The sequence below is a fragment of the Centruroides vittatus genome, unplaced genomic scaffold, assembly GCF_030686945.1.
Source record: "Centruroides vittatus isolate TY-2023 unplaced genomic scaffold, ASM3068694v2 contig_364, whole genome shotgun sequence".
In the NCBI taxonomy this organism is placed as follows: Eukaryota; Metazoa; Arthropoda; class Arachnida; order Scorpiones; family Buthidae; genus Centruroides; species Centruroides vittatus.
In genome coordinates, this window is record NW_027122188.1 from 3,755,320 (window position 1) to 3,782,134 (window position 26,815).

The 26,815-nt window shown below is 28.9% G+C and overlaps 2 protein-coding genes across 2 annotated transcripts; one reads left to right on the forward strand and one right to left on the reverse strand.

Annotated features, from left to right (window-relative positions):
• Positions 1-3,859: 3,859 nt before the first annotated feature.
• LOC136975207 (ionotropic receptor 21a-like) lies at positions 3,860-12,948 on the reverse strand. Its single transcript, XM_067270242.1, has 6 exons — positions 12,913-12,948; positions 7,343-7,498; positions 7,131-7,275; positions 4,550-4,779; positions 4,208-4,470; positions 3,860-4,132 (listed from the first exon to the last, which is right to left on the reverse strand). Exons 1-6 carry the CDS (start codon positions 12,946-12,948, stop codon positions 3,886-3,888), a joined length of 1,077 nt encoding a protein of 358 aa, XP_067126343.1. The 3' UTR covers positions 3,860-3,885.
• A 9,390-nt stretch (positions 12,949-22,338) lies between these two features.
• Positions 22,339-26,176, forward strand: LOC136975208 (uncharacterized). Its single transcript, XM_067270244.1, has 8 exons — positions 22,339-22,453; positions 22,711-22,795; positions 23,846-24,005; positions 24,141-24,211; positions 24,748-24,846; positions 25,259-25,488; positions 25,615-25,877; positions 25,942-26,176. Exons 5-8 carry the CDS (start codon positions 24,819-24,821, stop codon positions 26,174-26,176), a joined length of 756 nt encoding a protein of 251 aa, XP_067126345.1. The 5' UTR covers positions 22,339-22,453; positions 22,711-22,795; positions 23,846-24,005; positions 24,141-24,211; positions 24,748-24,818.
• Positions 26,177-26,815: the final 639 nt, after the last annotated feature.

Here is a 26,815-nt window from a genome sequence, read left to right on the forward strand (position 1 = left end):
TTAGTAGAAATAATATACTAAGAAGATAGTACCATATTATAAATATGAATATAGAAAAAATACTACACTGTATTATTATTTATTAAAGCTAGTAATTAAAGCCACAACACACTCACACTGTGATTCCAATTTACTAATACCGTCTTTAGGTAAATTCGATACAGCGAATGCTTTATTTTATCCCTCTTCCCGGTTTATGAGACGAAATATTCAATGTCGACTTATGTTTACGAAAATAGAATACTCTAATCACGAGTGTAACGAGAGTTGAATATTTTGTTCCGGTTAGACTGCAGTATTTATTTTTTGTTTCATTGCATTATGTAATTGTTAATAGGAGGTAGTGCCTGTCATTCTAATGTTTCTATGCAAATTAGTTAACTTTATATTTAAAACCTTCAGTTGGTAATTACAATTTTGTTAATTAAAAAGCAACTTGTTTTAATCTGTTTTATTTGTTATATGCTTGTTAATTGTGTTGTTTTCTTATCCTTAAATAAAGAAATCTGTTAAGTGTTTACTTTTATGTGATATTAGTTTCACTCATTTCATATGTTATATCGATGAACATCTAATCAACACTTGCATTTATTTTTATTTTACTGGTTGACAGGTAGTTTGTAGAACTTCCATGTTATTTAAGAAATATGAATAGCTAGATTATGCCAAAATGAGGTATAAATTTCGACCGTAGAAAGCTCGTTCTTGTTTATATGTTTTCAATTTACGAGAGGTTTCACGAACTATGTAAGCTCGTAAATCGAGGTTACACTGTATATGTGTATTAAATCTAACACCTAAAGAAATCTTGCGATTTTGGAGGTTTTTAATCATCGCTCTTAGTTAATTAACATATATACTGATTAAAAATATAATGACTTTTTTCAGTATTTTAAATATTTGGTCTATAAGAGCTTAGCATAACAGAGTGATTATGAAAATGAAATTTATTATTATTAATAAGCTAACATATTGAAAAATTACTGAATTAAAATCAAATGTGAGTGAAAGAAAAATAATATAATCTATAGCAGGGGTGAGCAACCATTTTAATCAACGGGCCAATTTAAATTCTAAAATTTTTTGGCGGGCCGCACATAAAGTAACACTTATTAATAATTTACAAAACTTTATTTATAATAAACATTAGAATAAAAAAACATAAAATTTAAAAAAAGTAAAGATTTCATATACAAATTTTAATGCAAAATAAAAACAAACAAGAAAAGAACAGAAAAACGAATTTACTTGAAATTTTTAATGAGAAATTTGGCACTGTTTTTTCGATACAAGCTGATCAATATCAGCCGGAATTGATGAGGTAGCTACACGTACGCAGCTTTCTAATCGTGCATCACTCAGTCTTGATCGGTGGTCATTTTTGATTAATTTCATGGTTGAAAATAATTGTTCGCAAACATACATACTTCCGAACAGAGACATCATTTGCTTTGCATTTTTCTTCAAAAGCGGAAATTTTTCAGGGCTCACATAAGATTTATAAAAATTTTCGATGTTTACTGAGAAAAATACATTTTTTAAATCGGTATTATTCTGCATGTCAATCACTTCCATTTGAAAGTCTTCGGGAACTGTATCCACATCGATATTAAATGGCAAGGAAAACATTTTCATGGAAACCGCTGTCTTCTCAGGTTTGAACATTTGGAATCGTAATTGAAATTCGTTGATTAAAATGTCTATATATTGTGCGTATTTTTGAGAAGTAGTAACGTTTTCTTTTTCTAAATGTGGAAAATGAGACACATTATTCTGCAAAAGATGCGGTTTCCACAATTTTAATTTGCGCTCAAAACTCTGAATTTTATCATACAAATTGTGAATAAACTGTCCTTTGCCTTGAAGTTCCACATTAAGATCATTGAGATGCTGAGTCATGTCGATAAGAAACCCAAAATCGCACATCCATTCTTTATTACCAAAATGAGGAAAGGCATATCCCTTCATATCCAAAAACAATTGTATTTCGCTTTTTAAGTTGTATACTCTTTTTAGCATTGCACCTCTACTAAGCCAACGTACTTCGGTATTAAAAACCACGTCGCCATATTCAGTTTCTAAATCTTTCAGGAATTCTTTAAATTCACGGTGATTTAACGCGCGCGACTTTATAGAATTGATTAGTTTAATTATTGGTACTGTGACATTTGGCAAACTCAATATTTTCGCACACAAATTTTCCTGGTGAATTATGCAGTGGTTAACGAATATTTCCCTTCCTGCTACCTTCTTAATGTCTTGAAATAGCCTTCCCGATACTCCTACCTCCATGCTTGACATTGCTCGTGCTCCATCTGTCGATATACCAATAATCTTTTCTAATGAAATTGAAAAATTTTCCAACACAGACTTTAGTTCATCGTACAGGTCTTTGCCGGTTGTAGTCCCTTGCATTGGAATCAGTGAACACAATTCTTCGGTAATATTAAATTTGGTGTCAATACCACGTATAAATATAGCCAGTTGTGCTTTATCGCTAATATCGCAACTCTCATCAAGTGCCAAAGAACAGTATTCGAATTTTGCAATGCGTTCACGAAGCGTTGTTGCTATGTTCTCGGACAAGTCTTCAATTCTCCTTGCAATGGTGAATCTTGATAAACTAATGTTTGAAATAATATTTATTTTACCAGGAAATGCTATTTCTGCAACAGCAGTCAGACATTCTTTTATCATCTCTCCATCCGCAAAGGGTTTCATTTTTTTTTTTTTTTTTTTTTTTTTTTTTTTGCCAATATTTGACTGACAACAAAACTAACCTTTACTGCCGTATTTGATAAAATAGCTTGATTTTTAAAAATAGCCTGTTGGTTTCCCAAGTTTTTCTCCATTTGATTAAACTTATCTATCCGGAGTTGTCCTGTTAAGTTTTTATACTGTTGTTCATGTTTTGTATCGTAATGCCTTTTTATGTTATATCCTTTTAATGTCGACACAGTCTCTGAGCATATTAAGCATACAGCTTTATCTTTGACGAAAGTGAAAAAATAATCAAATTTCCACTTTTCTTGGAAATGCCTGTGCTCATCCTCAACCTTCCGTTTTTTTGTTTGCTTTTCCGACATGCTATTATGGATTAAAAATTTGAAAGTTAAAAATATTTGTAGGAAAACTTAATTTTGAATAAAAAAAACTCTAATGTTATCTTTTTGACAATAATATTGTACTCACGCCTTTCAAGAAACACAAGAATTACTAAAATTGCTAGTTAACAGCTTACCAGTCTGACTGATTGTGCGACAGAAGCAAACACAAACAAGCACAGACGCGGCGCGTTCGTATTGCATGTTTGAACAAGTCGCCGACAAGTGAGTAACTCGTCACAAAAAATTGTTTCGGTTTAGTATGTACTATCATTTTATTATAATTAATTTTATAACAATATATTGATGGGAGAAAGTCGATAAAATAAATTCAATTATAGAAATGCTTGGCGGGCCGCATAAACATGTTTAACGGGCCGCAAGCGGCCCGCGGGCCGCGTGTTGCTCATCCCTGATCTATAGTATAATAATTCTAATATCGACTTTTTTATTTATATACTGTACAGTATATTCGAGAAATTATAATTATTATACAATACACAATTTTGGAAAGAAAAATAATAATTTTCCTCTTTGTTATTTCTGTGTTATTTAAAGAAAAAAACTTATGTTTCACAGAATAAATAAATTTTTTATTTTATACTTCGTACAATCTAGAATATTAGACAATACATTTTAAATAACATTATATAGTTATATAGCTTAATGAATTTTATTACTACAGTACTCATTTAATGAGTTAAACTATGTATTTTCATTGTGGATGATTAACATAAATTTAGAAATGAATTTATCGTGCAAAATATCTATATTAAATTCATTACATTAATTTAGATGATTTATCTTCTTTTTTTACTTTAGTTACATATTTTTCCACTAATAATACAAAAAATGAGAGAATGTACCCTGTTAGAAGAATAGAAAATGCTCCAGAAGTATCTCGCAGATTTAAAGAATGATTTATATCATATATTATTTTTTTATTGATTTCTGTTTTTATTGTCACTTTTTCCAATTCGTCGGTTAAGAACTTTGTATAAATTCCAGCTTCTAAACAATATAATAACCTGAAATAAAAGAAGAGATCGGTTAACTTTGATAACATTTGCTCTAAAGTTAAGTAATATATGTTAATATCATACATTTTATTGATTTTTTCTTTGTAAGGAAAACCTTTTCTCATGCCCCATATTTGAATAGAAAAAAATAGATTATCCTTTGAAATAACAAAATTATTCAGTCCCATTTTTTCGGCATTTATTTTAATAGCATTGTTAAAATATATAACTGCGTGTTTTCTTTGTAGTGTTCGTTCATATTCATTTAAATTATCGGTGTTCAGAGCTATAATCCTTTTTTGTTCTATTTGCTTTTTAAATCGAAGACCAATGCCTTCAGTAGAACTCTAAAATTTAAAATAATTAAATTAAATTTTATTATTTTAAGTAAATATAAAATTTTATTAAATTATAGATAACAATTACCTGAATAAAATTATCAATTGCGCTATTTATCATTGTGCTGGCCGTGAAATGCTTATGCTCGATGCAGTGAATTAAATCTTCAAAAGTTTCTGGTATGTTTTTATAACCTGGAAAAGTTATGAATGACATCAGCGATGCACCGTAACTAGCAACAAGAATAGCTATAGGAAATATCCATCCAATTACAACAATTCGTGTGCATAACCCAGGCGTCTGTATCAACTCATTTCCTATTTAAAAAGATAATCAGAAATAAGATCAAAATTATATTATAAGCTAATTTCAGAAATGATAAAAATCAGAAATTATAAACGCTTATCAATTTATATTAATCTATGTATACAAATATTTATTTAAATAATAAAATATTCATAAAATTGGAAAATCTTATTACAACCGAATCTATTTAACAGAGCACCGATTAGGAGAGGGGCTCTCCTACGTCCCGATTTTCTTCATTATGTTTTACATTAGTGTGACTCCCGTTAACAGAGCACAGGATAATAGTGCAGTCACTAGTGGATCATTGCACAGGCGCAAGAAGCATCAAGAGCCTCTGAAAGTTAGCAGCTTCAGAAAGAGATACGTTCTGCGAACCTCACCTATAGATACCATCTTCTTTTAGAGATTTATTTTTAAGGAAACGATTGACTAATCAGTATTTTTTAAATCACGTAATAAATTAATTTCATAGCATTACTTAGTATTTAGAATAAGAGGGTTTCAAAACTGGGTTGTGCTTGGGACCCTCCGATTGCGCGATTCGCCACTAAGAGCAGTTCGTTTTAACGAGCGCCTTGTCGGCGACATTTTTAGAGCAGCAGTCCTCATAAGGGAACACTATTCTAAGAAAGATTTATAATAGTCTATCCCTAATTTTATGGTATATCATCACTCAGGGCACTTAGCCACAGGACTCTACACTATGGGACGAGGTATTTGTTGAGATTTTGTGAAACATTTCATTGGTCAGTTTTTTAATACGCGAACAGTCAAAAGATTTACAGAATCATAATGAACAGGGTTTTTGACGCGAATAAGAAACAATTACATATTAAAAAGATATGATAAAACATATATGAACGAACAATGCAGATCGGCGTACGTCCTCATCTCGAGAGGACAAGTAGTGATTAGCGGTCAGATTTTGGAGGTTATGTGACCTTACTTTAAGGCGATACTGTGCTTCTTTTTTATGCTGCACGTCCTATTAGAGAGCACCAGAAAGTTGGGGCAAAGATGTTCATACCTTTTCAGTTTGGCTGTATTTCTGGGAAGAAGTGGAAGAAATATGACTGGTAAATGTACACTACTGTTCTTACAATTATTCGACAGAACAATAATAATATAAGAATAAAAACCAATAGGAAAGTACAATATAATTACGTGATAAAGACGTGTCTAGGTGTGTTACATAAAATTCCGAAGACATGAAAAAGTGAGGAGAATCGAATACCATTAATAAATCTCGGTGATCTTGTTACTTCGGATAAGAAGCAATGATGCAGCAATCTCGGGGATGCTCCCTTAAGAGGAACTCGAATGTATAATCTTTTTATGGGCAAATTTGATTAGTGGCATCTTTCACTTACAATGACCTATTGAGTACAAGCTTGCACTAATGTGTTGAGAATTTTCATCTTAAAAGAAAATACTTTGTTTTGTTTTTATAAATTCAATTTATAAAATATAAATCTAATTTCTTTTGCTGGAAAATCTGTCATTATCAAAATCATTTCACATGAATCCTTCTTCTTCCCTCTAACTGGGAACAAACAAAAACATTTGATTGGTTTCCAAACGGAAGAAGACCATCGGATTCACTAATCGCTAACTCATGCGAAAGTGACAGTTAAGAAGAAAGAAAATAGAACAAGAAGAGAGAAAATCGTTCCATCGGAGGACCGTTTATTTTACAAGTCGGAGAAACCTGGTGAAACAAACTGGTGAAATCGTCGATCGGAGGATCGCTGTCCTTCTGACTCATTACAAGATTTTTTCCTTTCGAACTTTCAGTCTTTGAAGGATCATTAATAAAGACAACTTTGCCGAACTTCGTTTTGCGTCAGACCAGATGAGTTTCTATCTTCCACTTGTAGACCAGATGAGATTTACACGGAACACACACACTCTCTGAAGAATATATGTCGCAATGGATTATCTGGATAAATATGTTAAAATAATATACATGAGCATTGTCACTTTCCGTAGGACCCACGCGGCATTAACCTTCAAGTCAAGGTGTATCATTACAGGTTGAGGATTGCACAAGCCACCCGCTCTGCCCGACGTGATCTAAATAAAGCAAGCAAATCTGAAAAATGTGTTGCATTAGAAATTAAAACAACATTTCATAATTTCTATTAAAAAAATCGATAATTCATTCATTTTACAGTCTCAAATTTTATTAAATAAATATTAATCTACATTAACAATTTTTCTAAAAGAGCTTTATTATAATAACTCCAACAAACATGTAACACTAATAAATAATAAATTAAATTATGAACGTTTTCAAAGATTATTAATAAATACATTCAAATAAATTTAATTTAAAAATTAGAAATTTAAAACTACTAACCTTGGTTAGTAAATGTTCCTATTAATGCCCAAAGAATTTTCAGTAACGATGGAGTTCTCCTTTTGTGTAATTTTGCGTCGAAAACAAATATTTTATAAGATATCATTGCAGTAATTAATGTAGTGAAAATCATTGCTAACCAAACCTAAATATTAATATTCAAATATATAACGTGGAAATATTAATTTTTGTTACAATTATAATTTACTTACTTCGTAGCTAAAAGTCCGTACAATGGCTACAATTTTCGACAATTCTTCTGGAGAAGAAACTAAAAATTTAACCCCTTCAAGTTCAGTAGTGGGACTGATTTCAATATCTTCGTAAATTTTACGATTGAGACCAATAGGAAATGCTATATCGGCTTCCTAATTAAAAATAAATACATATAAAAATATAAATAGAAACAATAATAGATATATCATTCTTACGGAATCTAATTAGAAGTTATGAAGATAATAATTTAAAATTTTACTGACATATTATTTAAAAAATCTAGCAACAAGCTGCGTAACTTTCCCGTCTGTTATGAGATTTTATTTTAAAAATAACTTTTATATTATTAATCATAATAATTGTGTGGGCGCCATCTGTTATGAAATTTTGTTATTAAAACTTTCTATATTTTTAATTATTATAAAATAACAAAACGCTTAATTTTAAAAATAGAAATGAGTTTTATAAAAAAGACTAAATGCTAAGAAGTAAAATCGTCATTAAATCTGACGCCACTCGAGATATGACACATGACCACCCTCTATCTGTTTATCCTGTCGACCTTTCACCACCAAAATTTAATAGCATCAATGCCCCTTATATACACGTTACCGTACCAAATTTCGTTTCTTAATCTTCACCTCATCCAAAATAGATATTAAACGAAATAGACGCCAAAACATACACATCCATGGAATTTTTTGCCGGTTTTTTTTTTACTTTTTTGTTTTCAAGAGGTCTCAAAACAGAGAGATTTGCAAACAGCTCGAAGGTTTAAATTTGCCATGATTCTCATACTTTCCCTTGTTATGAATACATAACAGCCGGAAAAGTAAAAGTTTAAATTAGGAGTATTTTTAAATAAAACAATGTGGAATATTTAGAAAGAAAGTAAATTTTAAAATGCAAAATAAAACCGCACGGTAACGAAACCGATTCGTTATTATCTTGAGATAGAAACCACTTTTGTCTCAAACTACTTAAACAATTTAATTAAACAATTTAATAGTATTTAATAGATATATAACTACTATCAAAATATATGCAGATTACGACAAACTTTTAAATAAAAGTAAGCTGCAAGTATTCGAAATCGTTGATTAAATCTTCGAACCGAGAGACAAATGGCGGAACTCCCGGTTTGCTGGAGTACAGAGTTAGGGCGATTTCACACTACGACTGACAGGACCCGCTCCATGTCATGTTGCTATAATAATAACATTAGGTCGTGAGACTAGTAGTACCGTGGTTACTAAATAATATGGTTGGGGAGCTGCTATTGTAATCACCTCTTGTTTTCATTATAGAGGATAACTGCTCCAATAGCGCGGCGCTCGGATCGTTCAATTGGCAAAGTCATCTAAATTCCTTGAAGTACCGTCTAAATATTATTTGTAATGCAATTTGTATTTGAAACTTTCACTTGAAAAATATGTTTTTTTTTTTTTTCGTCAGAGCTAATTCTGATAGATGTGCAGTGCGAGCATGCACGCAGGCGGCCAAAATCCTAAAGCCGCCAGTAGTGCACTTTAAAAAAATTAAACTTAAATATAATTTATTATTATTTTAATACTAGAAATCCTCCGTCAAGCATGACGGATTGCTTTCTACGAGAAAGTAGAGATTGAGAAGAGTATAGATTTCAAGAAATTCAAGAAGAGTAGCTAATGTTTCTACAAATTAAGTATTCTATACTGCTCGTAGATGCATAGTTAATGCGCGATAACACATTTAAAACAACAAGCTCGTTAGATTACTTCCGATTGGATAATAGAACGTCATAAACAGTTGGTTTTTTTAATTGTTGTAGAAGCGACACGATGCGGCTATCTTCTTTTAAAATTCAAATTTAAAGAAATAAGTTTAAAATAAGCCATTTGACAAAATATTTAAAAACGCAAATTAGAGGAAATTCCGCCAAACGTTAGGTTAGTGGTCACTGACGTCATTGCAACGTAAGTGAGATCACAACTTTTAAATTAATTTCATTTTAATTTAGAAATTTTATTTTATGGCGGCGCTAAAATATAACTTTGAAAAAAGGCGCTTGTTATCAATTTATTTGAATAAAATTAAAATAAATATATATTAAGTATTTTTATGGATTTTTCAAAACTCTTGTCAACTATATGAAATTGTCATAAAACATACCAGTAGACGCTCGTTGGGTAGATTATAAATTTACTGGCGATCAGTATTGCTAGGTGCAGCCAAATATCTGAAGCACGAAGGCGGCTAACAGCCTAAAAACGCCCTGAAATTTTTATGTATTTTTCCCATCCGTCCTCCCCTCTTTTACGCTGAGTTCAACTCTTTCACGAACCAACCTGAACACCCCTCAGGGCTCCTATCGACAGGGCTAGCTTTCAGACAGGTGTTTCTGTCATACTGTTGTGTTTTGTGCGCGTTCTGTTGCAGACGGTTCTGTAATAAAAAAATTTGTTTCTTGTGCTTATTGTAAACAAAATTGTATTAGTGATTTTTGTATTTCTATTATTATAAGACACTTAAAAGTTTTCATCTAAAGTGTGAATCTACTTAATTAAAAGACGATATTATATGTGATTAGAAAGCTTTTGATTCAATACGAAAGTAGAGTGACAACACAATTTGAATCTGTGAATGATGCAACTTATCTAGGTGAATCGTCACAACAGAGTGAAGATAATCAACAAAAAATATATGAGTTATTAAACTTCAGAGAAGGTGAACAAAATCGTGCACCCCACACATACACTAACATCCACGCAGACAGAAAAAAAAAACCTGCATTTCTCAATGTTCATGTTCCCCTGAATCCAAAAATGTAAAAATTTTGCCGGGAGGGTCATTTTTTGACCGATTGCCATCTGTTATATATAAGAGAGCTGTGAAAGTAAGATTAATGTGGCAATAATGTGCGAATAAAATGAATTTTCTTCCGGGTGTAAAAATAATGTTATAGTGTATGAAAAATAAATTTTCTCACATCTGGTCCGTTTTGAAAATTGTCATCGCACGCCGCTGGTATACATATTTATATTTTACAATATGCAATTATATTTCAAACAAAATTTAAGTAAAATAGCAGGCAGAGTTACCGCTAAATGAAATTACACTTCGCTGACATAATAATTACATTGTATTCAGAACTACAATTATAACTTACTGTACAATACTTAACAAAATTTAAGGAAATAAACACGAAATTCGCAAATACTTTAAATACTATATTTATATCGAATAGAATTTCGAATATATGCGGGAGTTGTACTCGAAAATAAACAATAATATTGATCATTTTTTCTTTCCTAGAAAGGCTCGTGCAACATCACAGTTTAAGAACAACTGATATTCTTAAATAAATTAGCGTAATTGGTTTTTATTGCGCACACAACAGAAACAGAAATGTCAAACAGTAATCAATATTCTTAATCCCTATTCGGTTATAAACTAGTGTATTTTTCTACATAAAGTAAATCGTTAAAATAAAAAAACTGCCGATATACTCCTAATCTATAGATCTAGTCCTAGTCTAGCCTATAGAAAATTCGAACATAGAATGATTTCAAATGACAATTCGTTCGTTGTGTTAAATGATAGTTAAGGCTAATTCAGTGAAAAGGAGGTGAATTAAAACCAAATCCAACCAAAAAATTAAGAACTGGGTGGAATAAATTCATAATCGTTACGGTGATAACGAGGAGAGAAAAATATAAATGATTAGAATGACATAATCCTTCCAGTAGCGCAAAAGAAGACAAGGACCGTCTTAAAACATGTAACAAAGTTAATATGTAATTTTCTGTATTACTAATTTATTTTTTGGCCAGACGGAAGAGGAAGTAATGGAGTCATACTCTGGGATAACGTGTTTGAGTCTGGAAAAAAACAGCGGAAATTTTTAAGTGTATATCAGAGTGGAGGAACGGGTCCACTCGGATATAATAAAAGCTTTCTCTACTACTTGGTCAATCCATTGTGGACCTGGCCTAACCCATGTTTGGTATAAGAATGATTCTCTTAGTGCTCGCAAGGAAAAAAGAAATTAAAAACCATATTAGTTTACTTACGTTTTTTGTCAATAAACCAATACGGCCATTCCAGCTTCCGTTTTTAAATTTATTTCCTAAGATTTTCTCTGTGATGATTTGATAACTGAAAACAAAAACACGTTAAAATTGTAATTTGTTTGATACTATATGTTTATTTATATGAAATTTTAACTTTTTTGTATTAAATTGAATTAGATTCGCTTAACTATCTACTTATAGATAGATTATATATTATCGGCCAATCGCAGCATTCACATGTTATATACATGGTTTAAAAGAAAGATATACAATTTTCTGAAAATGTGTTAATATAGACTAAGCAGAATATTAATTTATATTAATTAAATTTATTAAAAAGAAAAATATTAATTATAAATTGATAGACTGGTAATTTTATAATCAAATATTTTAAAAAACATAGTTAATTTTAAATACAAAATATGAGATTTGTAATTATTAATAAACATTTTTGTCATTTTAATATAAAAAACACTTTTATATAAGGACTTTATAAAAAATTGCGCCTAAGGTTTCAAAGGAACATAATTCAGTTTTTAATGAGTACAAAAGATAAGTAACTTACTTTTTGTAACTATTATTTAGGGTTGTAAAATATTACAGTATTTGAAAAAAGAATACTGTATATGGAAAGTTTTAAATTACAATTTTTATGAAAATTGTATGCTGCAACTGCAGACAAGACTCGAAATGACATTTCGGAATTAATTAAAAGATAAAGAAGTTCTAACTGATTGTGGTATGATAAGTCCTCATTAATAGCCAAACTGATAGAAGAGAAAATAAAAATAAAAATAACTATTTCTTAAAGCCGTTTTGTAATAATAAAATTAATCACAATATATCGATAAGTTAACCAATTTTTAAGTGTTTGCTAAACAGCATTGAAATGTGGGAGAAAAATACACGAATAGCTAAGCATTTTGAGACATAAAATTAACGTGGAAGACGTTATAGAAGAATTAAATTTATAAATGAAGATTAAGTTAAAATTTTGGAGAAACTCTGCCTTACTTTATAAAAAAACCTTAAAGAATGAATTTCCAAAATTTATTTTTGTATCATGATTATTCTGATGGTGTTGTAGACAGCGAAGTTAAATTCCTTAAATATATTCTTGGACTTGTCCATAATAATTCCTATTTGTGAAATAAAATCCTATTTAAATAAGCGATGATGATGTAATAATTCTGATTAGAATAAATCGATGATATTTTTCGAGAATTTGAGTTTTTAATATGAAATACTAAAAATAGCTAACATTTTAATTTTATTCTCACATAAGTTCTATCAAAAAGACTGTTAATATATAAATACTTACTTAAAATTAAGCATCTCCTGCAACAATAAAAATAATTTTGAAGTCGCTCCTTCATTTAAAAACGAAGTTTTATTGTTTAAGTTTTGAATTTTTATATAACCATTTATCTGAAATTTGAATTTAAAATATATATATATATATATATATATATTCCGTTTAACAAAATTAATTTTATTTTGAGGAAAAATCATACCTGAACAGTAGCAACACGCAATGTTATGTTATCCATCGTCCATCAGATCTTATTCTTATATGAAAATAAAAACATCAATGCTTCACCCTTCGTTATTATAGATGTGCTAGATCGATAATATCAAAAGGTATTTTCTATCTTTGATTGTTCAAACTGTTGTCTTTAAATGTATAATATGAACCTACAAATATATAATTTAAGTCTAAATTTTAAGAAATTTCACGTTTTAATTAAAAAATAAATGGTAAATCGATATATGGCTAGAAGTATAAACTAAAATAGCTTAAACATTTACTATTTTAAACACGAAGACAGGATGAAGGAGCGCTATCATAGTCTTTTAGTTTGAATGGGAAAATTTCAACTTCTTAACATCTGTCGACTGTCATGCATTAATAACATTTTATACAGAATGCCAATATTTCAACTAAATCTTTAAAATGCATTAGTGTTAAACATATTATTTTTCTCAAATTTTAATTTAGAGAAAATTTAAAAATGAGTTATTACGTTTTTAAAACTATTTTATCTAAAATTAACTGTGTAAGACACATACAGTACTTAATTGATAATTTCAATACATGCTACTTACATTTAGAATTCTTATCTGTAAAAGAAAAGAAATAAAAATTAATATTGTTTCCTTCCTAAATTCAAATATAGAAATTAATAATTGTAATATTGGTTAATGTTACCTATGGTTCAAAAAAGGCGGCTCGTCTCTGATTTCAGCAAATAGAAGAAAGGAAACAGTGGGGACGCACGTTCTAACCTAGCCTAACCTATTGTAATAAATTACTATAATTATTACCAACAAAATTATTAGATTAAATTAGGTTAGGTTAGAACGTGTGTCCGCACTGCTCCCCTTCTTCTATTTGCTGGAATCAGAGACGAGCCGCCATTTTGGAACCATAGGTAACTTTAACCGTAATATTATATATCTTTGTTAGAATGTGACGACGATTCACTTGAAATCGACATTCGAGAATTCGATGCCGAACTGTTTTGTTTTATTCCCTTTCCTTATATAAGAAAACGAAATATTCTAATTAGAAGATTGAAATTTCTACGAATTACAATTAATTTCTATTTCCTAATTCTGTCTTTATTTCCTTTGTTTCATTCACATTGTATGGCCTATTCATTCTAATGCAGTAGTGCGATTTAGTTAACTTCAGCTCTACATTGTAAACCTCCTATCGGTAATTACAATTTTGGAACGAAGACATGATATATACCAGTATTAAAAATTGTAACAGAATAATGTGTAGCGATTGATTCTCTTGGTCTCCTCAGAGTTATATAAATAACTCTGACATAATAAGTATTATTACAGGTAAAGCTTTCCTATAAAATTAATTATGCAATTGTGAATTAATATATTCGGAATTTTAATAAAAGGAAAAGGCCATATCTGCCTAATAAAGTAATTCCAAATGTATATTCCGTGGAATGTTAGTGTAGGCCTAAAAGATTGTTAGGCATAAATTTTCTTCATACTGTATATAAAAACTGAACCCTGAAAGACCACGAATTGGGATTGGACTTTAGTATAAGGGGAGCAACATCTTGCCTTCTATAATAATATACAAAACTTTGAAATTTTTTATTATTATCAATAGAATTAATTTCACGAAATTGTAGTTTCGCTTATTTAATAATTATTTATCGCCTAGTATAGTTTTACTACATTGACAAAGAAGTCACGTACCCAGATAGAATCATCCGATTACTACAAAAGTCGGCATGCAATTGTGCTTCAGACAGATATGCAAACAATTACAGTTGTGGTCCGATTGCACGCCACGTAATGGTTAAAAACACTACCTGTATAGCATGTAAAACAGACTTGCAGAGGCTCACTGTGTTCAGAATTTTTAGTGTGCATGTGTGAAAGTCTTCGAACGCTAGGCATGCCTGTACAATGTAGTCAAAGACATTATAGACAACGGACAAAATTTGAGAGACTGCATCATCGGACTGAGGGAAACATCATTTTCCCGATACCAAATTGCCAGCCATCTGGGTCTTTCTGGCTGATCGTGAGGATATGTTGAATACAGTGGCTATGTGAAAGCCCAAATGAACGCCCCAGACAAACTACCAACAGATTTAATCGCGGCACAAGCACGAATAGCTGCAATGGCGTGTAAACCTCTGTATAGAAGTTTGTAAATGTAAATCCTATCTCTTCTCGGATCAATGATAGGCGACAAGCAGAGACAAATTTGAAAGCATGGAAGCTGCTACCCGTCCTGCTTATCACCACCGTCGGCTTTGTTTGCAGTGGTATTGTGATAAAGATATGCTGTAGTATCGTCTTTAACGATGAATCCCACTTGTATCACTTGCAAAGAGTGAATAACCATCAATAAAATTTCTTTCTCTTCCACTTTTCTAGAATTCTCAAGCTTAACATATTTTACTCATTTTGATAACTTTTCATTTTATTCTATTTTAAAATTTATAAAATTAATATAAATATATGTCATAAAATATTTAGTCATTCAGCTATCATTTAGCTTTTATTTAAAGTTCCAACACATACTTCTGGTGTTGAAGCTTGTTTAAACTTGACGGAGTTCTCTCTTTACGTGTTTAATACCTAACAAGGGTATTAAACACGGGTTTCTCATAAAAATTTTCACATGTATATTGCATAATTTAGGATTTATATTTACATTTACTTTATGGGAAGTATCATCTGTTATATTCGAATATTATAAAATGCACGCTTCTTGACTGAGTGAATTTTATTTAAAATAATATTTTTCGTAAAAAATTATTCTATATGAAATTTTTTTTAGTTAAAATAATTATAATATTATATATAGTTTTTTGAAAGTATGACCAATAGGATTTAATATTTCCCAAAAATATATGAATGTAACAAAATAGTCATCAAAAGTATTTAAAAATTAAATATCTTACTCCGAATACTGACATTTTTATAGCTGTAAAAAGCATACACACAGCATTGTTCTTTTGCAGATATTCTAATATAAAAAAATGCTTTTTTAAAACTTTTTTAGGCCCTAGGGACTAAACGGTTATTTATGTTCATTGTGAATTCGGCTACATCAAAGACGTCCGCGAGATATTGTCTGGTGGAAGGCAAAACAACTACATACACTTGCCTACTTTTGATTTGAAACAACTAACAAATCAATTGATTCAGTAAAATCATGTTTCTCAAACACATTTGATTCTTTTTGTACTATATTTATCTTCATAATAGTGAATAAACACTCAAAAAAATACTTCAAAAACTGTAAAATGTTGAGTCTTCCAAATAGTAAAGCGCGGGCTTGAACTTTACTCTTAATTACTCTTATTTTGATGCTTGTAAGAGTGAGAAAAATAAATTTACTCTTGTAAAAATGTCATTCCATTATAAAATTGTTATTTGAAAACAAGCAAAGAAGAAAAACTACAAAATTAAGCATATCTCAGGAAGGGCAGCTGTTCCTCCCGTCTCTTTCTTGAGCTATACACTACGAAGGAATGGCCAGGTATTAACGGACGGAATCTAACTACTGAAAATTTGTAAAGATCTGATCCAAAATCGAATCGACTTTCTCGAAGAAATAGTCGCGAATCTTAGCCATCTTGATTATCCTGTCATTCAATCAAAAATACTTAGAACCAGAGGTTTTCCTTCGAATATAAAACCTTACTTCGGGTTAAATTCATTTTAAAAATTAACTTTAAATGTTTTAATGCGGTAATCACCAAAATAACAATTTTATTCATATAAAATATGTCTATAAATGCCGCTTATATATTGATAAAATATTTTTTAAGGATTCATGACTGCTACCGACAATTCCCGATGATATTTGTTGGGTTTTTTTTTGTGATAACATGTTAATAATTTCTATAAGGTCAAAATGTATGCAGATAAAATAATTTTAATAATTTTACTAAACTAATAAATTTCTAATAAAATATAATGATGTAATAATAAATTTTTTAATTTAGAAAATTCAATGCTGAATTGTACATTTAAACTTAAATTCAAAATTTTTCTTCTGTACCGCTCAATCAAGTTCAAAACTTCTTGGATTAATTCCAAAATTAGACGTTGTACAATTTGTTTTGGATAATGATAATATTACAAACGTGTAGTTAAAATTTGTGACAATATTTTAAAATAAAAAATTAAATAATTTATTTTCTTCTATCATTTTTTTTTTATTTTTTACTAATTTAAAGAGTTTATTTATTCTCTTGTTTAATTAACTTATTATATAAGTTAATATTAATTATTTTATTTTGAGTTAAATTTGTTAAATATTTATTATTAAAAGCAAAATGTAATTAAAAATTTTTGGAATGCATTTAATATTAATATATTAAATCGATGAAACTTTTCGAAAAATAAATTGATTTTTCTTTGAGTAACGTCTACTTTCAGACCTAATCAATAATAATATATTTCTCTGTCACGTCATTATTGTTAAAATTTGCATTTACGAATGCTCTCATTAAATCGTTTTTTCGGATCATAAATTGACACATCAGCATAACTTCGTTGCTATTATAATTTCTACAATAATCGTCGGTAAGTATAATATAAAAGTATAATCGAAAATTTTCAAGAGCTTTGTATTTCACGAAATATTGGATAAAATTTATTAAATTATTTAATGCACTTGTTATAGTATTAATGTATTATTTTAATAGGCCTATTTGTAATTTGTAAAAATTAAGTTACAAATAATTATATAGTATTAACTTATAAGAGGTACAGTACTTGTAACTCGTTCATCAGCCAATAAAGGTCAGTACAACTTTTGCTGTACGTGTGCAATGTAAGACATGTTTCTTTTTGTTTATCTTCATTCATCCGAGTGATCTTCGGATTTATGCTCATTGTCGCTGTTGAGTAGACATGTTACAATACTTCATTTCCTCGTAATAAAGATTGTTAATCCTGTGATGTAAGCCGATATTTTTACATGTTATAAGAAACTACATAGTTTGGCTAACGAAGGGTAAGTGGGGTCGTATTTCCAGAGCCAGATGCTGTGGAGGCTGTGTGCCCGTCCAAAGCAGAGACAGGATTGAGGCGTTCACCACGGAGTCTCCAGATGCGAACAAACACTGTTAGTTATTCATATGCTATTCGATTGAAACCTAAATGCATCTCTAGCGATAAGTGTCTCTTCTCAACAGGTAAACTACAGAGAGGAGGCCTTTGAGCGCTTTTCTTATAGGGAACTCACTTTAATGCTCTCTGCTGGCATTACACAATGAGCCACCACGCAATAACTCTAATCATTTCTATATCTTCTTGAAGTTTCGCGGGTGACAATTTTTATGGCAATGAGTGTATAATAAACTAGCTTTTCTGAATGCGCTCGTTAAAAAGCCGAGAAATTATTTATTTTATCTGCTTTACAGATACGTTGGTGTAATTAAAATTAAGTATGCATGAGAAGTTTAATTTCACAGAAAAGTTTTCTATAGGGTATCAATGCTTATGTACTCACCGTAGTTCTGAGACTATAATAAACAAGTAAGTTATATGATTTAAATCTAAATAAATAAATAAGCATTTTTTGAAAATTCACTTTAACTGTATTTAACTAGCAAATAAATAATATTCTTAATAAGAAAACAAAATTTAAATTTGGCAAAAAACACAAAAGAAAATCCTATTTATTTGTCTTCGGCTGATATATCGAAACAAGGCGTAAAGTTAAAAGCGGCGACTCTTGGATTTGAAAAAAAAAATTATTTATTTACGTATAAAAAGCATTTTAAAATTAATAGAGTATTAATTTTCACATATGACATACAGATCAAAAATTTTTCCGTTAAATCGAGGTTTTACAGTATTCTTACTTCAATTTTTATGAACAAATTAATAGAGTATTCCTCCAGGAAGGCATTTCTTTCTCCTCCACTTCACTTCACTGGTATGCGAGAGGAGTCTGTAGCTCACATGTGGCTTTATACTCCAGAAGAAACAGGAGATGATCGCACAGCGACCGAAGAAACGGCCTTATAGAAGAAGGAGGAGAGGTCACGGACGCAATTTTTTTGCCGTGTTATACGAACCCGTGTTATAGGGGATCTACTGTATATATTTTTTAAATTTTAAATCTGTCAAAGATTTTATTCTTTCGTTAATGTCTATTTTCTGAGCAATAATATTCTCAATAGATAACCTGGCTAAAGAATTTAATTTCTCACTGCACATTTGTATGTTTTGATAAGTTTTAATTTATTAAAAATTCTGTTGCTATCGTTACAGGGATTGTCAGCAGAATTGTCAATACGACCCACGTATTTGGAATTATAGGCTATTTTGTAAATTGTGTGCTTTTTATATTTTATCAATTCTAATGGCGAATTGATGTTTTCAGGAAGTAAAATGTTTAGAGATTTAATTTCTTCGAAGAGTTCCTTCACTACTATTTTTCATCATTAAGAATTGAATGCAAATTTATGCAATGCTTTTTTAATTCGTTTAAATCGCCCAACCTCAAATTTATTTATATTTTTATTTCTTCAAGTTTCCGAGAGATGTTAACATTGTGTCTGAAATAATATTGAATATCGATGTTCTAAATTTTGTTTTCGCGTTAACAGCAACGATGGTCTCTTCAGTTTCGTAATTAAATAATTTCTGTTTATGAATTATTTTTTTTTTCCTGCAAATATTGACTCCGTTCTTAAAAGTTTTGCTGATTCTTTAGCTTGAATCAAATCATTTTCAGATCCTTGCGTACCGTATATGTACCGTAGCAATATGTACCGTATCGATTAAGGTATTCTATACACGATTTTAATAAATAAACCAGCAAGGTAAAAGAGAAAAACAGAAAGAAATTATCAAAAACACCATCCCCCAATAAACAAACCTCCCTGCAAGTTTTCACAAAAAGCACAAGGAGTTATTAAAATTCAAAAAGGGTGAACAAAATCGTGCCCCCCACACACACTAACATCCATACATACAGAAATTAGCCCCCAATTGTTTTTCTTTATTTATTTCTCGATGTTTTAAGGTTCCCCTGAGTCTAAAAATGTAAAAATCTTGGGAGTGGGGTCATTTTTTGACCGATTACCATACTTTTCCTATGTTATATATAACAGCCGGGAAAGGAATAATATAGTTAAAAGCTATCGATAATAACGTGAATTTCAGAATAATACGTGTATTTTCTAATGATATACGTTTCAACACCATTCTTACGATAATTTATTGATATAAGAATGACAGTGAAAATATAAAATTTATTGATCTTTTTATTTTTTATTAAACGTCTTGGTTACTGAATAAAATATCATTTTGATTGATTCTGAATTTTAGAAATCTCTCAAATAATTATATATAAGCTTTCAGTCCGTTAATTTATTAAATAGTAGTAAATAACCACATAAGCCTACTGGATTTATTGTTATAATTGAAATAAAATGGTAATCGGTATCAGTTAGTTCGTTCTAGAAGACTGTTCAGATACTGAACAAATTATTCCCATAAGGAATAATGTAAATTAGATTAATCCGTTCCAGATCTTGTAAAGTACATTTATCACAAATTTAACAAGAAATTTACATGTATAACATGCTTAAATTTATTTTAAAAAGTATATCCATACACAATATAAAGTGGAAAATTACGCCTATTAATTTTATTGGATTAAACGGAAAGTTTTTGCTTATTTAATGTTGTCGTTACTTAACATAGATGTGTGATTTAACCATCAAAATTTAATACTATAGCATCATTCCCCCTAATACACAAACCCCCTATCAAATTTCAGAAATTTTCGACAAGAGCATGGGAATTAAGCTTCAAAGTGAGTAAATAAAATCGTGCCTCCCACACACACACTAGCATCCATATATACAAAAAAAAACTCATTTTTTAAATTTCTCGACGTTTTAAGGTTTCCCAAGTCCAATAATATAAAAATTTTAGATCATTTTTTGACCGATCTCCATACTTTTCCTCTATTATAGGCCTATATAATAGAAAATAGTAGCAGTTAATGTTAATAAGACACATTAAATGGATAATTCGAAATTTAATGTTTCTACAGAGCTAAAATATAAAACGAATTGAAGAGAAAATTTCTAAAAAAGATTAATCTAGAATCTGTTTTAGGATATTTAATTAAAGGAAGATAGTTTCATACGTTCAAGAAATTTAATTAAAACCTTATCCTTTAAAAGAAAAAGCTTTAACTAAACCCTTAAAGTCTATTTAACTTTTCTTCCTTATTAAGATAAAATTTTAAATGACTTTGTAACAATTTTCTATTGAATTCAAAGTTAATTCGATTTTTTATTGACATTTAAAAAAAGGAAAATATAGTCTTATTATATACTGAAAGCCACTTAATTAAATAAACAAGTAATTTGTGTAAAGTTTATTTAAACATTTTTAGGTAAGTGTTATTAAACTTTTTTTAAAATTTCCCAGCAGTTATAAATAATTAAAGGTAGAGGGTGAGGAGATAAAGGGATCATGTGTCATATTTCAAATGGGTCGGACTTGATGATTTTACTCATTATTAGCATTAATTTTTTTTTTTTTTTGTTATGAAACTCATGTGTATCCTCAAAATTAAGCTTCTTTTACGATTTTATAAAAATTAATAATATAAAAAGTTTTTAAATAAAATATAATAGATGATGCCACACGCAATTTTAATTGTTTTTCCAGGAAAGTTACGCAACCCGTTGCTGAATTTTTTATGATGGTTGAAAATATTAGCTCTGAGTTCTCTAAATGTTATTCATTATGTAACATGATTTTCAATAGAAATATCCTCAACTGTTCGAAATGAGGAAGAAAACGTCTCTCAACTGTTACGACACGAGTAAGAGAAATGACGTCCATATCCGAATTACCAAGAAAAAGAATTTAAAACCAAAAATTGATATGAACTACGTTCTTTATGATAATAGATAGGACTTTCGAGAGGAAAAGCTGGAAATTTTCCCAGGGTCCAGAGAAAATTTAGGGACCCGGTGTGGTTTCTACCCCTATGAATTGATGTTATTTTTACTAATAAAAAATAGTCTTTAAAACTGCTATTTATTAATAAAGAAACATTCTACCTATTTCATTTTTTCAAAAAAGAAAACAAATAAACAAAAATCGGCAAAAGGGACCCACTAAAGGAGAATAGGCTCTTGAAGGCCCTGAAAACTTCACTATTTAACAAATGCTAAATTCACTTATTTTGTTAATGTCTACTAAATTTAATTATTATTATTAATTTTTTATTAATATTTAAAATTTTTATTAAATATATAGACCATAATTCCTTTTCATTACAAAAGGTTCTGCTGATGGATAACATTACTCTGCGTGTTGCTACTTTTTATGTAAGATTTATTTGATTAAATACAGTTCAGTGTTAAGATAAATTATGCATTTTACTTTTTTTTCTAAATTCGAATTTTAGATTAATGGCCATGTCGAGTTTTATAAAGAAAATAATAAAATATCGTTTTTAAATGGAGGTGCTATTTCTAGACTATTTTTGTTGTTGCAAGAAAAATTGAATTTCAGGTCAGAATTTTATTTAATAAATCTATTTCAACATAATTTAAATTTGTATAATAATATTAAGTTAAATTACTATATTCACAAATTTCAATGAGTTACAGTATGTTAAATAAGAAACGTCCTTTGAATAAATTCGACAAAATAATCTGTTGATATTATTTAATGTTTTTCATTCGAGAATTAATTAATTTAAATATTAATTTTATATAAATTATAGATAAAATACTTAAAAAATTATAATAATTTTTTTACTTTTTTAGGTACGAAATCGTTGTCGAAAGAGCTTTAGGAACCAAATCACCAAATGGAAGTTGGAATGGTCGCATTGGTCTCTTGACAAGAAATGTACAGTAATTAATAAAAAATATTTAAAATTTTCGAATATAATTGTTTTATTTGCTTATAAATTATTATTTATTTTATTATTCAAGTAGTCTTTCTTTTTAATTTTATTTTATTTTAATTAGATGTTAATCGAATAATAAAATATAATTATATTAGGAAAATGATTTAAACTCTCATCATGATAATCATGAAATGCTACGTCAATACTCTATGAGCTTTTAAAGTTATTGTCATTGGATGATTGTAAGCAAAGCATCAGAGGCACGTGTATAGTGTACTGGCTGTATGATACATCATTTCTGGTCTACAATACTGTCAAATGAAAATTAATCGCACAAAATTCATATGAGGGATCGAATAACTTTCAACTAATATAGACCCAGCTGCTTAGTTCTGTAACCCGCAACTAGGTGTGTTCTGTAGATTGAACTTTTGTTCTATTTAATGATATATATACAGATAGAAAGAACAAGACACATTGTCAGCTTTTATATTGTTATTTTTACTTTTATTTAAATAAAATTAAACACAACAATAATAAAAAACCGATAATGTTTGGCGTATTAAGTAGAATTTCGTGTAGTTTCGTGTTCAATCTTCACAACATACAGTAGTTGCGAGTTATAGAACTATGAAGCTGGGCTTACATTATTAATTGAAAGTGATTCGACTAGGCATATGAATTTTGTGCATTTAATTTCCGTCTGACAGTATTGCAGACGCGAAATAACTAGTCTCCTGTGTCGCGTGACTTATGAAAAACACTGTATAAATTGTATGTTTTTGTAGACATCTATATTGCTTTACATCTCAGAACTGGATGAAACAAATATTTGATTATTTTTATTGAAATCATAAATTATGTAAATAAAATAATAGGTATTTTGAATTTAAAATTTAATATAATTTAACTGCCATAAAACTTTATTGTTGGGGTGCATACTTATATTCAAAAATGAACATTATATCACATAAGTATTATATAATTATATGAAAATTTTGCACATAGTCATAACTGTACAATTACAATAATTTACCTTTTCTTCGTAGGAAGTTGATATAGCTTTTCCTATAGGAATAAATTATAAAATATACGAAGACGTTGATATTACACCTCCAACTCATTTGACAGAAGTTAAGTTTCTAATTTCTTCTCCAGGAGAGATATCAAAAATCTATGCACTAATTCGAATTCTAAATTTCAAAGTAAGTTGAATAATTTACAAATAAAATTTCGACTGATTTAAGGGATATTTAATGTTTTAACTTAGGTATGGATAGCTGCCATTTTCGCTACGTTAATTAGTACAGTGATATTTTATAAAATATTTTCTTTCGAAACAAGACTATACAAAAGAAATCCTCCATCACTTTTAAATGTGTTTTGGACGTTATTAGGAACATTCACAAATCAAGGTAAAGAAGTTTTAATAAATTTAGATTTCGTTTATAAAAAAAAAAAAAAAATATTTTTAGTTAACGTTTCAATTTTATTTAAAATTTGGGTTAATGTTACCTATGGTTCCAAAATGGCGGATCGTCTCTGATTCATGGAAACCGAAGAAAGATAACAGTGGAGCCGCACGTTCTAACCTAACCTAACCTATTCTAATAATTTGGTTGGTAATAATTATGGTAATTTATTAGAATAGGTTAGGTTAGGTTAGAACATGTGTTCCCACTGTTTTCTTTCTTCTGTTTCCTTGAATGAGAGACGAGCCGCCATTTTGGAACCATAGGTAACATTAACCCAAATTTGTATTATCAGTATGTGTAATTATGTAAGAAGACAAGTATTATATTTTAATTTTTAAATAAAATATAATAGCTTTTAAAACTATTTAAAATTTTAAACTTAAAGTATACCAGAAAATCGAATTATTACTAACAATAAATCAAAGTTTTCACACTAAACTTCATGACAGTAATTTTACTTTTTTGTATGTTTATAGATCTATATTATATTTTTTATATTTTGGTTCAATTTCCATGCTTCGTTTTAAACATTATATACAATTATCTCATGTTCTCTTTGATACAGCTAATAAAAGGTAATGAAAATTCATTACCGCGATATTTTTAGGTCTATATGTACTGTACTAAATCTCATTCTGAATTTTATCTAGAAATTTAATACTGTATTATATTTTTTTAAATATATGAATGTTGTAAATTTTTAATTATAAGTATATTAATAATCTAAATCGCGCCCAGAAGAGAAAAGTAACTATAATTAATCTCAACAGTCATAAGTTAATTAGTGACGAATTAGAAGTTATAAGTATATAAGTATATATTGGTATGAATTTATCATTTAGGTATTAAGTCTCAAGATATTGTTTTCTTGTGTGTTTCTTTTATTTATTAATAGTGATGAGAAGAATTGCTTGATTAATTTTTATTCAGTTTGTCTTGATTAAAAATATAATAAAAAATATTAATGCAATATGTTGTTTTTCATAGGAAGTCATTTATTTGAATATCATGGACTTTCTACTCGAATTATAATTATAGGATGGATTATTCCAATATCAGTTCTTGTTGCCAGTTATAGTGCTGCATTGATGTCATTTATCACTCACCCTGGATGTGAAAGCATACCAGAAACATTTAACGATCTGGTTAGAAGTATCGAAAATAGACAATTTACTGCTAGTACAATGGTAAACAGTGCAATAGATCACTTTATTATGGTAAATATCGTTTATAAATATATCAAAATTTAAATATCTCATTTAAGAATAAAAATAAACCCAGTGTAATAAGTATAATATGAATTTATAGACCTAATTAAATTGTTGCTTTTAATTTTATATTAGAGTTCAACTAAAGGTTTACCGTTTCGACTGAAAACGCAAATACTCATGAGCAGAATTACTGTCCTTAATGTTCAGAATAAAAAAGAATATGAACGGGTATTAAAAGAAAAGCATGCTGTGATATTTTATGACAGTGCACTTATAATAAATGCTGATAAAATCGGACTGGAACAATTTTTTATGTCTGAAGATAATTTGTTCTGTTCTATTCAAGTTTGGGGGATGAGAAACGGTTTCGTATTTAAAGAAAGATTCAACAAATTGTAAGTAAAACGAAAATAAATTTTAAAAACTATATAAAATTTAAATTTTTAATTTTTGTTTCAGAACATCATATAGCTTTGAAGGTGGATTTTTTCATAAATTTTTGGCAGATGAAATGAATAAAGTGAGAAGAATGAGAGAAACAAATATAAATATAGACCATAATGTTGATAATTCTTTAATCTTATATGATACTGCTGGAGCATTTACCATTCTTATAATCGGATACATAATTTCTGTTTTCTCATTTTTTGTAGAGAAATTGTTTTCAAAAGTAACAGGTTATATAAATATTTAATACTTCAATAAAAAGTAACGAAAAAATAAAGACTTTTTATAACACGTTATAAAAATGTTTAAGATGATAATTTAAGGATTTGAATCTATATATAAATAAATTATATATCGAAACATATTCGAACAATAAATTTTTTTCATCTGTTTATTTTATTTTTGCATTTATATAATAAAGTAAAATATGCTAATCCAGTAAAATTAATACCCACAAGTCTTGTCATTAGCCTACTTGATCCAAAATTTTACAAAATTTTTCTCTAAATAAATTTTAATATACGGTATATATATATATATTTCAGTATAATAATTAGAAATACGTTGTGCCTCTTCAAAAATTTTTATTGAAAACATTTGATATTCCCTAAAATACTTTTCTATGCTGCACACGGTACTTTTTTCATCTTAATTAATTAAAATGATATATAATATATAATAATATCAAATTATTTTTTCTAAATTAATTTGGTTTTGTCATTTTTTTTAATTTTCATGTTTTTTCACTGCGAAATTACAGCGAAGTTAGGTTTTTCTACAAATTTTATCTATACTACTAAAGCAAGGCCATACATAAAGAAAGTTTTTCATTTTTAATTCCTTTCATTTGGCAGTTCAAATATAAATGTTACTATGTTATTAAAAT